The following is a 20,079-nucleotide window of genomic DNA, read 5'->3' as shown; positions in this document are numbered from 1 at the left end:
TCAGGTACTGTTTCAGTGGGCTGCCCCTTTGCACACTCCCATCTCAAATCTTTTCCCCGTGAATGGCTACATGAGTTTTATGAATCTAAACCATTTCCATAATCTGGAGGAAATCAGACTAAACCCACAGAAAAATTCTACCTCCATAATAACATTAGCAGAGAGATTCCTTCAGAACGAAACCAAGATAGGACATAAGGGACTTACACTGCCCTTCCCTGCTGTTGTATACCTGCTTTATGGTTAAGCTGAGGTCGTCAGTAAACTCAGATTAAAAACAGCACTTTTCAGATCTAAATATAACTATCTAGCATTAACTGGTCATTATCATTACATTTTTCCCCTTTCGTGCATTTGTGAAAGCCTCTAATAAGCTGTCTTTCCATTCAAATGTGCTTTGAGGTCCACAGCTGAAAGTAGTCATGGAATTCACTCTTGTTATTTGAGTCAGGAAATCTACACTGCAACTGCACTTCCATTTTAGATAACAATACTGCAGTTGCCAAATCAATACTTAGAATTTGTATGTTACTTTCCAACTTTTTAGTGCTTTCCAAGTTTGCCCTCATGGTCAATAATCTTCACAACACCCTTCTGCAGGCATCGTGTAGATGAAAGAGGAGGGGGCGAGAGAGGAAACGACTGGTCAGCAGGCTACGGCTCCTTCTCCTCTTTGCACAGCAATTAGCGTGCCGGCATTTACACCAGTATCACACTCCAATATTGCTTCTTCCAGGCTTTGCTCTGAATAATAAGACTAGCGTTTGCAGCAAACTCGGATGCTTTCGCTTTCTTCAACTGTTCTGTAAAACGGACGATTCAGTACACCCGTCTGTGCTTTGCTGGAAGTTGGAGGCCTTCTCAGGACTCTTTCATGCCCTCCACTGCAAAAGGCTTAAAGAGCACTGCCACCCTCACAAGCTAAAATTACATAGAGATGCAGCAGGCAAACGAAACGGATAGCGGGCAGGTGGATGAACTAAGGGACTAGGAAAGGTTTGCTGAACACTGTTTAGACAGTCAAAAGAGTGGAGGCCTAGGATTTATTTGGGCTCCCTGATCATGTTTAGCATTATTTTCAGTGAAATCAGTGTCAGTCAGGCTCCAAAGACTTTAGCGTTTAAACACCACTAAGGATCTGAGCTTTGTTAAAAAAGATTTTCAAAATGGCCCTACCAGCATCAGTGACAAAACTTTTCCACAGTTTTAGCAGTGTCAGTGCATCAGTGACATTTGTCTTGTGCTCTGCTGCCAGAAGTAGGAAGAGGACCTACTGGCTGCATGCTTTTTACTTTATTTTTGCCACTTTACCCTTTTCTCCTTTCTTCTTCCTGGTCCTGTCCAGGTGGTCTTTGAGCATGATGCGCACTTGCCGTTCATTCTGCATGTCTCGGATGAAGGAATGCTTAAGCAAGGTCTCAGTGGATGGCCGGTGCAAGTAATTTTTAACAAGGCAGCTTTCAACAAAGTTAAGGAATTTCTTTGACCTGAAAAAGTTAGAAAAAAAAAAGGAGAAAATAATAATCCTTTTCCACTCATGTGCCAGGCACTACCCCTGAGTGACCTAAAGCACCAGATTTGCAAGGTTTCCTTCTGCACTGGAACTGTGTGAACTGAAGGTGAATTTTACTCGTGTGCTACCTTCAGCCTCCCAGAGCTGAGGACGGATGATGGAGAGAACTCCACATTGACTCGTTTTGGGGGAGGTACGCTGAATTTACATCAGTCTCAACATGATTACGATCTGGCCAACACAACAGCTCCTTGAGAAAAGTACTCTTATCCTTCTAATGTGGCAAAGATTTTCATTATACTTCAAATTTAAAAGAGAAACTAACTCTCCTTATGCCACAACTACTACCATTAACCCCTCAACATCACCAAAGTGTCCTGACAAAACACTGACCCCAGACAGCCCCATCTAAGCCTTGCGGTAACTAAATTTCAGCCAGTCTTTAGTGACTGCAGTGACTGCTGCTGTTCAGCCAGAGTTGACAAGAACAAGGCTGCTTCCCAAGGGTAAGCTATTGGGCACGAGCAGCTTACCCCAGAAACGCTGTGGGAAAAACCTTGCAGCTCATTTTAGGATTTGACAAGATCACAGTCCCTACGATCAACAGGGCTCAAAAATCCTCCTAAGCCCAAAGCTGCAAAACCACGGTTTATGCATCTTTTTACCATTTTCTGGATTTCAGTTTGGGGGGCGGGTTCCGGGGGATGAGGAAGAGCGCTCGCATGGGGTGCATGTCACACAGGGCTGCAAGGGAAACCACAAGCCATTAAAGAGCACTTCGGAGCCACCCCCACCGCGTTCCTGCCCTCTTCTAATCGCTTGGACCCCGCCAGGGTGATTCCCGTGCCCAGACAGCGCCTTCCCCAGTCCTTCGCGGATGTCCCCAGCTCCGAGGAGCAGCGTGTCTGCCGCAGGCCCTCCCCGTTCGTCAACGGGACGCACGCTGCAGCCAAGAAACACTGAGTACAAGAAATCTTTCATGACAATACGTTGTTATGGCCAATTAACCGGGATTCACTCAAATGAAAGGCCACGTGGTATATATATTTTTTATATATAAGGTTTCAGCGGGTCATGAAAAGTCTTTGATAAAAGCACATTTTTACCTAAATACAAGCTAAACTTGGGATCAAAAAACATACCTAATTTTACTACGCCTTGTTTATGGTTCAGATAAATAATAAGCTAAGCATCAACCAAACTCTTAGCTACGTAGTTCATAGCATAGGAGGAAATAGAAGAAGAAGAAAACCTGATGCAATTCAGGGAGCAGATAAACTGTCACTGGAGCAAAGCGTAGTGACTTAGGACATTTCATCAATTCTACATTTCGGGAGTTTGAGCACCATTACTCGACAATTGGCAATGGATCCTACCAACGTGCTCAGATGCTGGTTTCTTTCCAGCCCAATGTACTTCTATTTGGTGCTATTGTTGCAAAAAGTTGAAACCACAAAGAACTTTGAAAAATGTAACTTCGAGCAACCCGAGACCGAGGATGCGGTCATGGACCCAAGCTGGTCTCTGAGCAAATATGGTACTCACCCCAAAAGCAGTGAGAAATCAAGATACCCCCAGAGTAAAAATCTAACTGTTGGGCCTAGCTTCCCCCATTTTTTAAAAAAGGACTTAAAACTAAAATCTTTCTTGTCAAATATTTCTGCTAATATGAACCCTGTTAATTTCTGCTTATCTGAATTCACACGCAGTGATGTACAAAGTGATGCTAACATAAGCTCTAGGGAAAAACTTCCTGTCTCCCCCGGAAATGAAGGCAAGGCGTGAAAACACGAAGCCAGGACTTGAAAGGTAGAGGAAAGCAAAGGCGTGCAAATGAGCAAAAGTCGCAGATTATTTGGGAAGATACAGCCAGAACTTTGTGCAGCTGCGTGTTAGTCAAGCACGAGCTATTCTGATGCGTCGAAATGCCCCCGCTCCCCAACAGCGGACCACTTACGAGGAGCTCCTTCGGCCATCTCGATAGCCGTGATTCCCAGGGACCACAGGTCACTCTGCAGGAAAACACACAGTGCACATGGCAGCTTGCAGCATTTACGGGCTTTGTTTCGTTTTTTAAAAGTTTTCCTAGATTTCTGCTGGAACAGGTCACTTCAGCGCGCGAGTGACACACTTTCTGCTCCCTCCCACTCCCTGCTGAGTTTTCAGGAAACGTGCTAATAGTCAGAAGCTCCCCGTTTCCCACGTAACACGGAATAGCCGATTCATCATTTAAGCAGCCCGACCCAATATGCAAACCTCTTGCCTTCAAAATAAAAGATGCAGAATATAGCAGGCACTATTTGAAAATACATCTTAAGCCTTTAAATTGTCACCACGAGGCAGCAAGATAGGACTCCCTTGCACCCTTGCTCCAGGCCAGTAAATTCTGGTCTTAATGCTTATTTCAGAGTAGTCATTCCCGAGTTTCTACATTGACGGAGTAGAAATTATAGTCAGGCCCAGGGCTTGACCCTCCTATCCACAAAGTCTGCCATTGCATGTTTTGGGGCACTTGAAAGGAGAGCACAACCAGGCAGCCAGATTTACACCTCAGCATACGCTGAGCTCAGTTGCCTTAGGCTGGAGTTTCCTTTATTAACTTATGTGGATGATATGGGCCAGGCTCTGATTATGGAAGGTAACTTGGGAACACTACTAGTGACAGTAAAAACTTCACTTGATTAATCGTGTGCATCGTTTCTCTGTTTTTGTGTCTAAATGTAGCCAGATGAAAGACACAGAAATGTGACCAAATCAACAGTGGGGTTTTTCTAAAATTATCTCTTGAAAGAGACAGTGATAGAAGGCAAATCTTCAAAAATTAGAAGTGATATGCCAGCGTAAGAACATGATGGTGTCTCATATTGGATGAATGTGATTGTGCATACAACATAATGACGGCTCAGATCAGACCGGCCCTCTTTCTAAATTTAACTTTACCAACAGCGCCTGCTCAGTCCAGCTGCTCTGAGCTGCTTTATGCAAGCTGAAAAACAGTTTGCACTACGGCTTGCAGAAGAAAAACTGCTAGAAATTTAATAGATTCAGGATCCTGACTTGCTGTTAAATAACTGCCTGAAAACAAGAAGAGAAAGTCTTTTAAAGAAACATGAGAAGAACGATTACCACACGGACGTAGTCTGGGGGGAATGGGAGAAACAAGCAGGCTACAGAGAATTTGGCGTGGGGCTTCAAAGGGTGAGGGGCAGCCAGGTGAAAGGGAGAACCACAGCCGGGTCTGTAAAGGTCAACCTGTGCATGTGCACTTCTGCCTATCTGTTTTAACTCATTTATCATCATTTTTGTCTTTTTTTTTCCTCAGAGCTGGACCAGCAAGAAGTTACAGACGCAAAGAACAGCTTCCTGCTACTTTTCTCATCACATCCACTATAAATCTACGTAAAAAAAGACCGGCCCCTTGCCACCTTCTGAGTCACAGCACTGTCCGCATCAGCACTTCCAAAACTCTCTGCTGATCACTTTTAAACTACCATCTGCAGAATCTGTTCACAAGCAGGCATAAAGACATAAATGCAAGCAGATGAACTGCATTTATTATTCAAGGCACGGAAACCTCAAAAATTAGGGGTGCATGTTCCCTAATGCTTATGTAGTCTGAAAAGAACACATTCTGAAAAGCAAATCAACTGGAGACAGAGAATGAAGACGAGAGATTCATTTCTTGAGGTTTCTGCATAAGATTTATATGGTATGAAAAATAAAATAAAATCCAAGAACATTCCTTGGTCATGACTGCCATTCACACAGCGTAACTTCACACTGCCAGTGCAGCACAGAAGGTCTTAACGACTGAGACTCACAGCCTCCGATTCAGCAGAAAATGGAAGTAACAACGGAAGGCTTCTGACACCACGATTAGAATTAGAGGTGGCAAAGAGATAGCACCCAAACCAAGAGAAGGTCTGGAGAGAACAGCTCCCATTAAGAGGATGTCCAGTATGTGCTCATACAGGAGCAAAAACAAGCTCAGGGGCTCTTCAGTGCAACTGTAAGGATACAACAGTAACAGAGAAGGCCCATTTATTTACTCAGCCTTTTCTGCTTGTGAGATCGGTAGTGAGGACTAGGCTGCAGCAGGAAGGGTGATGCCAGCCGGTCAAGAGAGGTGATAATTCCTCCCCTGCTCAGCACTGGAGAGCGTGCACCGGGAGCGCCGGGTCCAGGTCTGCGCTCCCCAGCGCAAGAAAAACAAGGACATACCGGAGTGAGCCCAGTGAAGGGCCACAAGGATGACTAAGGGACTGGGGCTGGGAGGCTTCAGGCTGCAAGCCAGGATCATTCAGCCCAGAGAAGAGAAGGCTGAGGGGATTTTACTGATAAGTATAAATATATGATTTGGGAGTAAAGAAGGCAGAGTCAGACTCTTCTCAGTGACGCCCAGGGACAGGACAAGAGGCAATCACACAAGCTGAAACACACAAAATTCCACTTAGGCATTAGAAAAAGCTGCTTTACTGTGAAGGCGGTTAAACACCGGAGCAGGTTACCCAGAGAGGTTGTGCAGTCTCCATCCTTGAGATACTCAAAAACCAACTAGACACAGCCCTGAGTAACCTGCTGGAGCTAATCCTGCTGGGGCAGGGCTTGGACTAGACGATGCCCACAGGTGCTGGTCACCCTCAGCTGCCCTGTGCTTCTGTAACAACCAGAAATCATTCTGGGATGGGAACCTGTTAGTCTCATGCTCATAAATGAGTGAAATGAAAGCAATTACTGCCAATTAACTCAGGATTTCCAGCTGAATACAGACTAAAATAGCTCTATCAGAGGAAAGTAGTACCCAGCCATATTAGCATTACTCTACTTGTCAAGCCTCAATTAACCTTTAATTTTCCATCCTGACCAGCCACCTCTCTGTATTAGAATATTGCACTTTTGCACTGACTGGAAGCTCACAGAGGTGCATTTTACATATTAACAATTCACAAAGGTAGTCATAGTGAAACTTCATTCTTAGAAAAAGAAAAAAACAAAAAACAACCACCCACACATTACTTCTATTTGCACAGTTACAGTATTATTGCGGTTTAAAAGGAGGAAAGCTTTAACTTTTCAAGTTCACTGCTTGAAAAGGATTTCAACAACAACCTGCATGCTTTGCTACCCTACACAGAGTTGTAACGCTTACTCTGTAATCATATGTAGAGTCTGGGTTCTCCTCACAAGCAATGACCTCAGGCGCCATCCAATAGGGAGTTCCAATAAACGTGTTTCTCCTCCCAATAGTCCTATCCAGCTGGGCGCTTACACCAAAATCCACTGAAAAGACAAGCAGAGGTAAAGAAATGAATGAAGAGCTGTATTCATATAGCCAAATGTTCGCTCAGTTACTTTCAAACCACTTAGACACCAAATCTTTGGGCTTCAACACACATAACATCTGAGTTCCTGCAGTACATGGCATCAAGCAGCTGAAATATAACTGCTTTTTGCTTCATTTTGACAGAAGGATCACGAAGAAGATAAACAGCATGGTAAATCTAGCAGTCAGATTACAACTGACATGAACTATTCTACAAAGATATTACAGAGTAAGTTATTCTTAGTCTAAATGCTACATTGAGGAGAATTCAAGATCTTTACCTACTGTCTGAAAGGAAAAACAATACTTATGAACATAAGAAAATTGGATGTGTCTAACAAGGCCATTTGTTAAAGTCGGAAAGAATTCTCCTATCACTGGCACTTGGTTTTGAACCGCTTTGAAGAAATCCTTCCTCGCATTTGTATACTGAAGCGCTGTCTTAGAACAGGCTGGGCAGTATACTAGTTTATTCAGCTCTTAAACTCATTATAACCAGAGAATTGTGTGGTGCTCTTTGTGCTGAATGGACACTACTTTCTCATCAAGAGTGTACCACAAAATGGTTTTCTTCAGATACGAAGAGGGCTCACATAACCAATAATTATGTGATTTTATTTTTCTTTGAACAAATCTCTCGAATACACTAGTTGGATCCACTGGGCACAGCGTGAGTGCTATTCACAGAGAAGACAAAATAACAGGGAAAGGAAAGGACAGGAAGGAGATCAGCCCTATTCTTACCATCAAGGAGCCAATTTTCTCACCTCTATTTCCTCAGTGCAGATCATCTGCATAAAATGATAGTTGGCACTACCATAATTTAACGTGCCTGTTTATCAAGTCTTCTCTAATAATAAGGTGGACCTGACCTTTGGAATCATTAAATCTTCTGTGCTTCCAAAGGGAAATGTGAAAGTAATTTATAAATAACACGCTAAAGTGGAATGCAGCTGGACTGAGGACCTCTAGGCTTCCAAAACTTCTTTATTTTAAGATACATTTGAGCTAAATCTCTCAAAAAATTATTTTCTTTTACTGCTCTAATTAGTAAATTTGTCTCATCTTTACCCACCTAAACTCAGAGTTAGAAAGGTTTAATTCTTTTCTCAAGTATGTGAAGAGCAGCAGCACTAGTAACTGTAACAGACTAAATGCGCACACAAACACACACACACCCCAAACGAAAAAAAAACAATCAAATAAAACCTTTGCCAGTTTCGAGACACAACTAGTGAAAGCTGGTACATAGAAAGAGACTAAAAGGGAGGCAAAATCCTGCCACCCTTGAGCTAAACAGCAAAACTCTCTTTGACATCAGTGAAGCCAGGATTTCCTCATAAGGTTAAACCATAATGAGATTTAAAGTACTATTTTGCTTTGCTCCAGCCTACATCCATACCTCTTACTCTACATCCATAGGAAATGTTTATTATTCTTGCTCTCAAACTCTACAGTGACTTCTTTCAGTTAAAGAAAAGAGAGGAGGCATAAGGGGCATCCAAATGGGAGGTGCTCTCCTTGCGATTGCTCCTTTAAAGCACTGCCAGTCATTCTTTGTGATGTTTTCTTGAAACATAACACAGACGTACACCCCAAGGGAGACATGTACTCGACTCTGGTCTTAGAAAGTTAGAAGTTGTCAACATCGACATGTCACAGCTAGAAAAGGAAATGAATAAACTCTTAAACATTCTTGGGAGGTGTCTATTAGTAACCGGTACTTTTCAGTGATAGCCCCTGCGCATGAGTAATTTCACATCACAGCCTTAATATCTATTGTCAGATTTACGAAAATCTCTAAAACCACTTCCCTTAGAGAAATGGATTAGCAGAATTTATTCCCCAAACATGTTTTTTTCTAAAGTCATCTTGTGTGAAAGGACAAGAACAACTTTGTATGCTGGGAGTTGGCTGTGAAGGCCTAGTAGTGCTGTGACCGATTAGACAGCTTCTGTGTTTGACTCCCCAGAAGCAGCTGTACTCCCAACATGCTGTGAGTGACAACCTAGCAGGAGATGCCATGTCTTTTCAGCTCTTTCTACATGACAGCCACCTCATAACCACAAATCATAAGCATTACTGACATAGCTGTTGCCCTTGGGTTACTGAAGGTTCTTTCCAAGAGAAGATGGAAATTTTAAAATTTTAATGCAGAGGACTCTAACACACATTTAAGGAAACTTACCCAGCTTTACTTCTGCATTTTCTGTGAGTAGAACATTTTGTCCTTTAATATCTCGATGGATGACATGGTGAGCATGAAGATGTGCTAAGCCCTGAAAGAAAAACAGGCTTTCCTTATTCTTTCTTCCTGTCATTATCATGAGCTTGACATTGTTGCGATTTTACATTTTTATCCTTCTCAGACTTCATTAGATGCTATTAGTAACATTATCACCCCAATAATGGCAAGGAGAGAGAACAGCAACCACAGGCTGCAGCAGGGCCACCTTTACGATTCTGGAATGCTGCTTAGTCATCATTACTTCTAATAGTGCAGAATACAGGCCCTGAACACATGCAGATCAATGAATTATGATAAGAAAAATCCTATACAGCATGTATAGCTGGAGCAAAGATCATTAAGACCTGATTATGTGGAGGGCAGACCTAGCAAACATGGACAATTTATTTACATTTGTAGATGCCCAGAATCCAGACTTCTGGAAGAGTGGCTATTTGCCACAGAAAGCCATAAGCTATGTGCTCTTCATACAGGACATGGGATTAACTAGAACAATATGGGATGTCAAGCAGCCATCATGCTGGCTGACAAACCTTTGGGACCTTCTGAACTTCAGGGCCGCAGCCCATGAGCCCCAGGCTTCAAAGCCTTAAACTGATACTGCTCACCGGTGTCATGTGTTAGTGACCAAAGGCTGGGAAATGCCTGTTGTGTGGCAAATGAGCAACAAAGCTCTGCTGGTACAACTCACCCTGAGAACCTCTCTGCAGATATATGCAATCCAGTCTTCCTTGAAGCAGTTACCCTTTGTCTTCTTCACCAGATCAGTCACAGAGCCGGCACCACAATACTCCATCACCAACTGCAGGGAGACAAATGCAACATCTTTGCACAGCACAGATAGGACACTGGCAGAGACACCTGTCCCCATCATGATCAAGGTGTGGTAAACCACATGCCACCCTCCCAGATGGGAAGTGAAGTAAAACCTCTTCTTTCCCAAGTGATAAAAAAATCTCAGTAGGGTTCCTCTCCTTTTATAGGTTGTGGGCACTTCTTTTCTTTCTAGAAAGTATAAATAGTCAGGAAAACAGGAATTAGCAGCACTGAAAAAATGTGGGATTTTTTTTTTTTTCCAAAATTTTCAACTTCATTTTGCTGCAAATCTCCAAAAATATTGCAACCAAAAAACCTGGAAAGGTCATTTCTCTTTGTTTCATTGCCTGTTTCTCTGCTAGCTTTTTTAAGTTTTTCAACTGGGAAAAGGAGGAGGAACAGACAAGAAAAGGGGGAAGGAAGATAAACTCTCTTTTGTGTTCATTAAAGAAAAAAAAGACAGAAGCATTTAGTTATGCAAAAAAGTTCTAACTAGAAGTCAAGAATGACAAAACAAGCATCATCACAAACTTATGCCCATCATCAAAAGAAATCACAGGAGATGGGAGACGTGCGGGGCTGAGGGGTTTTACCCTTTTATAAGATGTTCCTCGGAACACTGCCTCAGAGTTTCACCGAGGCAGGATCCAGCCGAGGTATACTGAAGCTCTGCAGAAAGGAGCTGAAAACCTGACAAACATGAACAGCCATAAACACTTACCCAGAGCTGATCATCTTGGCCTGCTGGGCTTTTCTTAACAAATGCACCATAATATGTAGCAATATTCCGGTGATGAGAATATTTTTTTAACATATTTATCTCCAGCTTGATTTCTTCTTCTTCATTCTGTAGCAAAAGAGAGCAGGCCACTTCACAGGAGACGAGATCTCTGAGAGTCAGTGTTGCCCAGAGCAGCTGGGCAATCTCTGTCTTTGGAGGTTTTCAAGACCCAGCTGCATCTTGAAAGCCCTCAGTAACCTGGTCAGATCCCACAGCTGACCCTACTTGAGGTTGGACTAGAGACCTCCTGAGGCCTCATCCAGCTTGAGTTATTCTGTGGTTTGAAGACAGCAAAGGGCAGGGTCTGAAATAGGGGACTGAATCACCCCAGTCCTTTGGCCTTAAAGAATGAGTTGCTAAGGTTTGACCTAAAGAATCAAAAATGTCCCAATATGGCTATAACAAGTTCATATCCTTCCTACCTGGGACCTAGACAGGACCTACAACTCCCCCACTTATAGTTTCTGTACACAGTAATTTAGTCATGGAGAAATTAACCAGATTTAAACGCAAATAAAATATTTCTAACACTCCATTACTTGGGAAAGCACTTAGCACGCACATCAGCCAATTTATCTTCCCAGTTCTGTGGAGGGTACTGCTCAGGGAAACCAAAGCCAAGAAAGAAGTGACTCACCACAAATCAGCCTCCAGAGCTAGAGCAAGGTTAGGAGTTGCTCTTTCCTTCTAGTTATGAGACCTCCAGACCATGCAGTATTTTTCACCCTTCTCAAATTATGCCCTCAGTTAAGTCACTGGTGTGCTAAGGCTAATACACATCACTCTAAACATCTTGTTCCAGAAACTCCTCTTTTTGCTAGCTGTGTTTTTTCCATTGTTTTTGTTTTAGCCTCCTCAGAGCAGAGACTCTTTTGCCCAGTGCAGCACCACATGCAATGAGACAACGTGCAGCCAGAGCTGTGGGGTGCTAATGGAGATACAAGTTACAATTATTATATTACAGGAAACTTCTTCTCAGAGGAGAGAACTCCCCGATATAAACAGGGTCTCTCAGAGCTAGCCTTTTTGTGATATTGCCAAGGAAATGGCACACAATACTCGGTTAAATGCATGTGGATTTTGCCGTCTCAATTGTTGTCCATGCACTGTGCTGCAAGGTATCTGTGTATAAGCTAAAGGACTAAGACAAAATTGGCAATTAGCTTCCCTCGCTGCAAAAAACATCCCAGCCAGCATTTACTAGCTGAAAGGGAAATAAATAAATAAATACAAAAAAATCTGTAAGAACACAACAAGAATAGCCCAGAGCCACAGGACATTCTTCTGCACTTTTCCACAATTTTCCAGCAGCTTTGCCATGAAAGCATTCCTTTAACCATCACAACAGACTGCTCACAAAACCAGCAGCTTTGTCCTTTCTACCTGGATTAAAACATTAAAGCCGGACAGGGTGAAGCCAAATTCCCTCAAATGCTAATACATATGACACTGCTTATTAAGTTCCTTCAGAAAAAAAAGCAATCCTAGCAGACCAGAAGGGGCCAAAAACTTGCCCAGTAATATCAATCCACAGGAGAAATGTTGCCAGACCAAAGCCTAATTGTCTTAAGCTATAGGAAATAGGAAATGTAAAATAACTCCACTTGAAGCCAAATCAGCTATTTCAGAACAGCCCCTCTGTGGAACACAGGCTCTTAAGCAGCATAAATTATATCAGATATTTCATTTGTCTTACATTTGCAATAAATAAGAAAGGAGGACCCTTAATCCTGGGCTTGATTGGGCCCTGGATGCTGAATGACTTAATTAGAGCGGGTGAGGAGGAGCCCAGTATAGCATCTGGAGTCCCCAAGAGAAATCAGAGCTGACTCCCAGACAGCAGGCAGGAAATGATCCATGAGCAAGGTCATATTTCTCTCTGCACGTGGCCAAGACAGGATCAAAGGGAGCTGAGAGCTTGTGCTGATGCTTTCTGAGAGGGGAAAGGGCTCTCCTCCCTTTGGGACTCCCGACAGCACCCACACAAGGACGGAAATGGGCTGGTGAGGAAAGGAGGCAAAGAATAAGAACTTAACCACTGCCCCCAGTCAGCAACGAGGATCTTGTCACTGATATAGGTTTCTGGTAATGGATCTTTAGGGAAGAGGAGCAGAAAAATGGACAAAGAAGAGAGGATTCCTTCCTCTGCTCTGCTTCCTTCCTCCTGCATCTTGTCCACTCCTCCTACTAGGGCTACAGAATCTGTTCAATAACCATATTAATCTTTGGTAAAGGACTTCTGCAAATTACTTAAGATCTCTTCAGATTTTAAGGGTTTTTTTCTGTTTTGTTTTTTAACTTTATCTGCAGGAACTTGCTCACTGGTTGTGCCAGACTTAAAAGCTTGCCTACTACGTCCCTCAAGACCGGCATACAGAGCTTTCACAGAGTTCCTCTTGGGGAGCTGGAAGACCTCAACCACTTCCCCTCAGAGTTGTTGCATCATTATCAGCTCTTCTTCCCCTGCTCGTTCACTGGATGGATTTTGGATTGACACTGGCATGGTTCTTATTTGAGTATTTTCCATTCCTTCGCAATCCCACTTCAGTGCTTTTAAGACAACAAAGATATGCACGTGCGTGTCTGTGGAGACAGCTGGAATACCAGGTAGGCACATTTGCAATTACCGGCAAGAGCATAAAGAAAGGTCATGTGTGTGTAAAGTGATCCTTTCCCATAGCCAGCAAGACGAACCCTGCTCTGTCTCATGTCCTTGTTTATCTACCCAGAAGGTTGGAACCTGCACAAACTACTCTGTCCTCTCAGTGCTGCAGAGTTTGGGAAAGACTACTCCATTTCAGATGGAGAAATCAAGGCAGAAGCGGGATTTGGAGCAGTTCTGTCCCATGCTCCATGTCTGAGGCCAAACCAGGAATGAAACCTAGACTTGTAAAGGCTCAGCCCTACGTGCCCTGTGAGCTTGGGGATGGGAGACAGAAGCATCTTCAACTTTCCAATACATGGACATGCTCAAGACTTCTGTTTTTCACCTCCCTTGTCTTAGCATTACCATCAGCCACGTTTCCCAAGGGTCTCAAAACCAGCTCTTAAATCACATTGCCTAAGAGAGGAAATAACCTCACAGATGTGCAGGTGCAAAAAGCTGTTTGCCTGCACAAACCAGTGCGCTTCTGGGCACAGATGGCTGCATGTGCAAAGATGATAGGTTCATGATCAAAGGCTGTTTCTGAAGATGTGGGCCTGTCTGCTGACATTAGGAAGCAAAGAACTAGAAGGCACACGCCTCTGACCTCAAGCGGAAACAAGATCAGCAGCTGATAAACACTCCACCAGGAGACTCCTTAGTAACTGGGCAGCACTAATGATAAGTTTCTCATTTAAATGTTGCTGTGATATCTGAAAAGACTGAAAGTAGATGACAGGGAAGCTGCAGAAGCTCTTCTGCTGCAGAAGAGCTCCTTGATCACCTGCCATAGATCACATGCACTGATAGCCTGAAAGAAAAGCAGCAAAAATTCAACCTCTTTGCAAGCCCTTTGCTTGCTTGGCACCGTCAGATAACAGGAAGCAGAGCCTGCATGGAGAGACTCACGAGCACACACTGCCCTCAGCTCCACTTCACCAATTTCAAAGGGCTCCCGCCGCCCCTTCATAACACGCTGCTGCAGCACTTCCTGACAGATGTCCAGAGGATCCCACAGTGACCACAGTATCCTGCTGCTGCTCTTTAGAAAGCGGCCCAGGGCTGCAGCTCGTAACAGCCAAGGGCAGATTTACTCAGCTCTTGGTGGGCTTCAGATCTCAGAGCTGAATAATCACAGCTGGAGCCGGGCAGGGCTTTTCTGATGAAATGATCTCTCGCTGGAAAAAAAAATGTAGATTTGGTGAAATAGAATCTTTTGGCAGAAGCATACCAGTTTTGATGAAACATTAGCTGAAATTCTTCTTAGGCTGGATTTTCTGGTGGGAGCAGGATACTGGGGGGAAAGAAACCTACTGCAGAATATCCAAGAGGCAAGAAAGCACCTCATGTCCCTGGGGTATGAGATATTCTGGTTCAAACCCTTTCTTCCCAAGCTGTACAATACTGATTCTGCTACTGAGCAGCCTCTCAGGCGAATGACCGAACCACAGACCGCCTGCACGGACACAGGCCTCTGTCAAATCTGCCCACCGGAATTGCCCCACTTCAAATAAGAGTTTTACTGCAGGCTTGAACTGGACGAGTCTTCTTGGTAGGGATCCAAACCACAAGGTCATGCTAATGTCCTTCAGCTCTTCTCCACTTTTTCTGACAGTGATGAAGGAAAAAAAATTGTATTTGTCTTTAATTTTTTTTTAATCTTCCCATTTTTATCCACATGAAATTTTCACTCCCTACAAAAATTATTCCCTGTGCAGCACTGATCAAATTCTATAACCACCCAAAGATGCAAATGACCACAGCAGCTAAGAGCCTCACATCTCACTCAAGCAGGTTTACTATGAGAGTTTCCATTTTGCACAGGCCAAGCTCCTTGAGAGATGGTGCTCTCAGGTGCAATTTATATGCAGGACACTGCAGATGAGGATTTCAATATTTTAAAGACCTCATTTAATGCCTCAAGCCAGTTTTTCAAGCCCAAAGGAACAGAAAATAACTTAAACCTGAGCAGACTAACAATGTAAAAGAAATACCAAATCCTTGGTAGGCACTGCATTTACCACACTGAATTGCTGGAGATTTCTGCTTTACAGTTAGTACTGAAGCCTCTTACAGTAATAGCGGGTCCTTAAATGCAGCGAAGCAGAGAAAGGGTATTCCGGTTTTACAGACGCACCCCCTCCACTAGCTCCAGCCTTACCCAGCTGCATCCATGCTCCTACCTACTGCGGCCGCAGAGCAGAAATGCACTGGCCTCGGCCAGCCCGCAGAACATCCCCACGTCCTCGGCACTGCAGCAGGTCAGGAGCACGTGCCCAGCCAGCCTGCCGGGCTCAGGAGGCCAGCAGAGACCCGGTTTCTTGCAGCTGGGCTGCCCGCCCCGCGCGCCCCGACGTGGGAATTCGCACCATCGTGTCCGAAGAGGTTTGGGACCGCAGCTGCCTGCCCCACCCTGCCGCTGCACACGCAGCGTTCGCAGCCCGCTGTGCTAAACTGAAAGCAAAGGCAGTTTCTGGCAGCGCACGGCGCTGGTGATGCTGTGGCCGAGGAGAGGACACCCCCGCCCCGCTGGCGCTGGCCCCGGGGCAGAGCACCCAGCCGCAGGAGGGGCTGCCGGCTGCCTCGCAGCCACCCCTGCCACCCCTGCACGAGCGTCGCAGCCTCCTGCGGAGGCACCAGCCAGGCTTGCAGGAAACCCGTGCTAGAGCAGAGGGCTGGATCCAGGTCTCCTAGGGCCGTGCCCTGACAGCGGGAACGCAGCCAACCCAGCACTGCGAAAGTGGAAGTAGAAATCCTGGCACTCAACCTGCAACGAGGCCAGAAAGCAGAAACACTCAAGTCCTACTGAACCAGACTTGTTCAGGGCTTGGTGAAGGGGGGAGCACCAGGGAAAACCCCTGCAGGTGGCTGCACCAACATGCTCGCTGTCGACCTCTTCAACCGTCACAACTGCTTTGGTATTAAGTGACTCAACGCGCAAACAGCACGCTGTGTTATCGTTGCCACTCGGGCCCCCAAGCAATGGGGCAGATTCCCCAGTATGATGCTGCCTCTTTAAACTGGAAAGCAGCAGTAGATCAAGCCTAACCAGCTCACAGTGTGAGCTTACAGCTGCTTTTTGTTCCTAAAACCATGGAAATTCACATGTCGGTGTGAATTGCTGAATCTGGACCGCTAGATTATCTTCAGTTTAAATTTTGCTTCCAAGCAAGCATTGCTGGACACTGCATCTTGTTGCCCACATGCAAAGTAGGCTGTGTTATCTATAGCAAAGGGAAGGAAATCTTTCCAAGGTTCCCTTCCTGCAGTTGTTGCTTCAATTGTTTCATCAAGGAAGGGACAGTCACTCCTGTTAACACCGCGGCCCCTACGTGACATGTTTGGCCAACCCTCAAACACTGCTGACTGACCCAGCGAGGCACAAAAGCCATCCGTACCGAAGCTCCGGATCGGTTCGGAGTCCCTGACAGGATCCGTCCTTTCAACTCCTCCATTGCATGGAGGTGCTCCCATCTCAGGGATCTGTCTGCACTCAGAGCCTTCCCCCTCCTCCTCCCCCCAAAAATGAGCCCTGTGTTCACTGACTGCCGTTCCTGGGAACCAAAAAGCCAAAGCCGACCTGCACCTGGTCTACGGGGAAAGGTCCAAGCAGGCCCTGATTTTTTCCCCTGTCTTCTGAAACAATCAAAGGACACACAAAATCACGGGCAGAGCCTGCACGCGCTTGCCCAAAGTATCCCCACAGACCCAACCCACCCCGGCAGAGCCCGGCTTGGCCCGCAGCACCTGCTCCTTATCTGAGGAGGCTCCGGCCCCTCCACAACGTGCCAAGAGGGCTCTAACTTTGTCTCAGGGTTTGATGCTCCTGCCCAGTGCACATCCATGCTGCCATAGGGGCAGAACGGGGACTTGGTCTCAAGTGGGAGCAGGTGCACCCTGCTCCACTGCGAATGTCCAAGAAACGTGAGAAGAGGGAGCCTTGGCCACCTCGCTGGAGCTCAGGCTCACGCGGCCTTAAGGAGGCAAGCTGCTTCGCTGCTGGCTGCGCGCTCAAAAGGAGGAACAAACATCAATACTTAGCAAGTTTTTTGACATCGTGTTCTAACACTGCCACCACTTTATAAATGTGAGCAGGAACAGCGCCAATTAAAGCGTCTCCTTCTCTCTTCTGTCAACAAACGACAAAAAAGTGCTACATTTGCAGCTCTAACATGTTCCTGCTCGCTAGCTGTCAGGGGAAGGGCACCGAGGAACGGCTGGCATGCGAGGGGAGAGGATGTGATGACACAGAGCAGGGGCAGCACAGAACTACAGGAAACCTTTTACTTGCTATCTCTGGAAACAGATAATCAACCAGAAACGAGCAGGAAGCGAGCCCTCCTCGTCATTATTAGACCAGCACAATTTGCAGAAGCGCGCTCCCCGACTGCTTGGCCACCCCGGGTCGGTTACGATCGAAAGCAAAGAACCTGTTTGTATTAACACCTCTCGGCACTTTGAAAAACAAGAACCAGTTCTCAGCAACCATAATTTATACCACCAGATCATCTTTCACAGCTACCTACGGTCTCCCGATACATCTCACCTTGGCCACAGCTTTTGTTTGTCTTGTACGTACCTCAGTTACATTCATCACTTTGATTGCTGCTAGCTGCCCAGTCTTAACGTGGCGACCCTGTTAAAATAACAAAATACTGTAGGTAAAACAAGTATGCACACTGTATAAATAGTAGCATATTACACATTTTAAAGCTAGGTTTGGGTACTGGCTTTCAATGACCTATCAGTTCCCATCTTGGGATACAGAATGACTAAGGTGAAGTTTGCTAATGCGTAATCAGCCCCGTGGCCTTACCCCGCTCTGAGGTTAAGTGCCTCTGCAGGGCTGAGTTTGCCTTTCAGTACAAACCAAGCAGAAGCGTCAAAGACCTCTGTTTTCAGAGCACGATGTGGAATGAATTTATGAGTCTCCATTCAGCTCCCATTCAACAGGCACTGCCACCCCATGACCCTCCTCTTCTGGGAAATCTCTGCACAGACCCAGGAAGACCACATCAGAATGACCTCCTTGTCCTGCGATCCAGCACCTCCATGTGCTGGGGAAACACAGCGTCCTGCAGCTGGCACTGCCCCCACCTCCCCAGCCACCACGCTTGGGCCCTTCTCAGGGTGAAGAGAGTTTTGGACTTCAGGACTCAAGTTTGGCAACTTTTATGTGGCCGCTGAGAAAATAAAGCTGCACATAGTTTTTTTTTCAAGGTTTTCTAGTGTGAGATGCTTAGTTTTTAACACCCTCAGTGCAGCTGAGTTAACTATGGCTCAGCTACCTCTCCCAAAAAGCATGCAGAGGCTTTGTACTTGAAATGTAGTCCTCTATGACGGTGGGCAGGAACTCGCTTAGGGTTGTGACCACGTGTATGCCCACCCACACACCCGCACCTCACTCATGAAATGCTCCCAGACCATGATCACTACCAAGCAAATGGTAACTGGGAATTTTAGAGTAGGTACATGGCTAGTTTTTGAGGATAAAGTCAGCAAAAGGGAGGAAATAGGGAATAAATCCACTGAAAGAACAAACACGATATTGAGACTGACCAAATGTGGTTTGTAAAGATGTAAATTAGAAACCGAGATGCAATCAGAAATCTTGCTGTAAATTGTACAATTTTGCAGTCTGGTTAGATCAAGTTGATGCGAAGTACAAGCATCCTGTCACAACAACCAACACTAATCTCGTAGTGCAGGATGGTATCGAGAGATCTGTGTGACCAGTGGATTGGCTGCACATCCTAACTCTTCCCCTCCATCATTCCCTTATGGCCTAAATGTTCAAAATGGGTTTGAAGCTTTGAGACTGCAATTTTATTCCTGAAATAACTGCCTGAAAAGCTGCACACTGAAGTAACTAACATTGAATAACTGGCATCAGTTAAGTAAGCCACAGAAAATCAGGAAAGCAAACATGAAATGCTGCAGTTCACAGACAAAATGATTTGCAGGTGCAATTTACGCCTGCAAAATTAAAAGCTGGGTTGATGTCATTTTAAAACCCAGGATCTATCTGTTCAAAACTGCATACGAGTGTTGTTTGTAGGAATAAGCAATTTTGCATCAAAGAAAAATGATTCCTTGTTCTCAGGCAGTATGTCACAGTCATGTTTTCTGTTACAGAACACTAAATCCTGCTGAGTTTTTGTATATTTTAAGCGTCCTCTTTCTGTGGAAGCACTCCTGGGATTGCAAAGCTCTTTCTCATCAGCAAGAACGACAAGATTTATGTGTAACCGCAGACCTCAGGCGGAAGATAAACGAGGCACACCCTCGCCGGGCCCCGGCGCACGCCCCCGCGCGCCCCACGGCGGATCGCGCGCCCGGGGCGCCGGCCCCGGCGGACGCCTGCGCTCGGTCAGCACCCACGGCGGCTGGCGTCAAGCCCGGCGAGCGAGCTTCCTCCGCTGGGGCGCTGCGCCTCTGGCGGAGCCCGTTGTTTGCAGACGTTTCCAGGCACTGAACGTCTTGGCAATATAGCGGGAATATAGGGCTTTCCACAAAATCCAGGGTTGCTAGACACGCCGGCACCCTGATTTAACTCCCCAAAGTTTGCCTGTGCTGATAACACCACGGCCCTGGCTGCTATGAACTGCAGGCAACCAACCCATCTGGCTGACAAGCCTCACTTGGGATGCCGCATATTCTGCCAAGAATTATGTCAAGAATCAACACTGACTGTCATAGTTATAAAGCAAGAAGACGTGTTTCTCTTCTTCACAGAAAAAAAAAGAAAAAAAAA

At 45.4% G+C, this 20,079-nt stretch overlaps 1 protein-coding gene across 1 annotated transcript in view; it reads right to left on the bottom strand.

Moving 5' to 3' along the window:
• The window catches only part of NRK (Nik related kinase), a gene marked incomplete at its 5' end in the record, with an annotated part of 96,707 nt that overhangs the window by 51,129 nt on the left and 25,499 nt on the right, over window positions 1-20,079 (bottom strand). Inside the window, 8 exons of the mRNA XM_085319723.1 lie at window positions 1,312-1,487; window positions 2,179-2,257; window positions 3,471-3,525; window positions 6,663-6,793; window positions 9,025-9,115; window positions 9,776-9,886; window positions 10,622-10,747; window positions 17,905-17,961. Of these exons, the coding sequence (XP_085175849.1) occupies window positions 1,312-1,487; window positions 2,179-2,257; window positions 3,471-3,525; window positions 6,663-6,793; window positions 9,025-9,115; window positions 9,776-9,886; window positions 10,622-10,747; window positions 17,905-17,961 (826 nt within the window). The remainder of the gene's footprint in view (window positions 1-1,311; window positions 1,488-2,178; window positions 2,258-3,470; window positions 3,526-6,662; window positions 6,794-9,024; window positions 9,116-9,775; window positions 9,887-10,621; window positions 10,748-17,904; window positions 17,962-20,079) is intronic.

This window comes from Rhea americana, unplaced genomic scaffold, assembly GCF_003343005.1.
Source record: "Rhea americana isolate MKP2758 unplaced genomic scaffold, rheAme1 scaffold_6, whole genome shotgun sequence".
Lineage (NCBI taxonomy): Eukaryota > Metazoa > Chordata > Aves > Rheiformes > Rheidae > Rhea > Rhea americana.
Note: the sequence above shows the minus strand (reverse complement) of the source record. Positions and strands in the feature narration are given on the sequence as shown.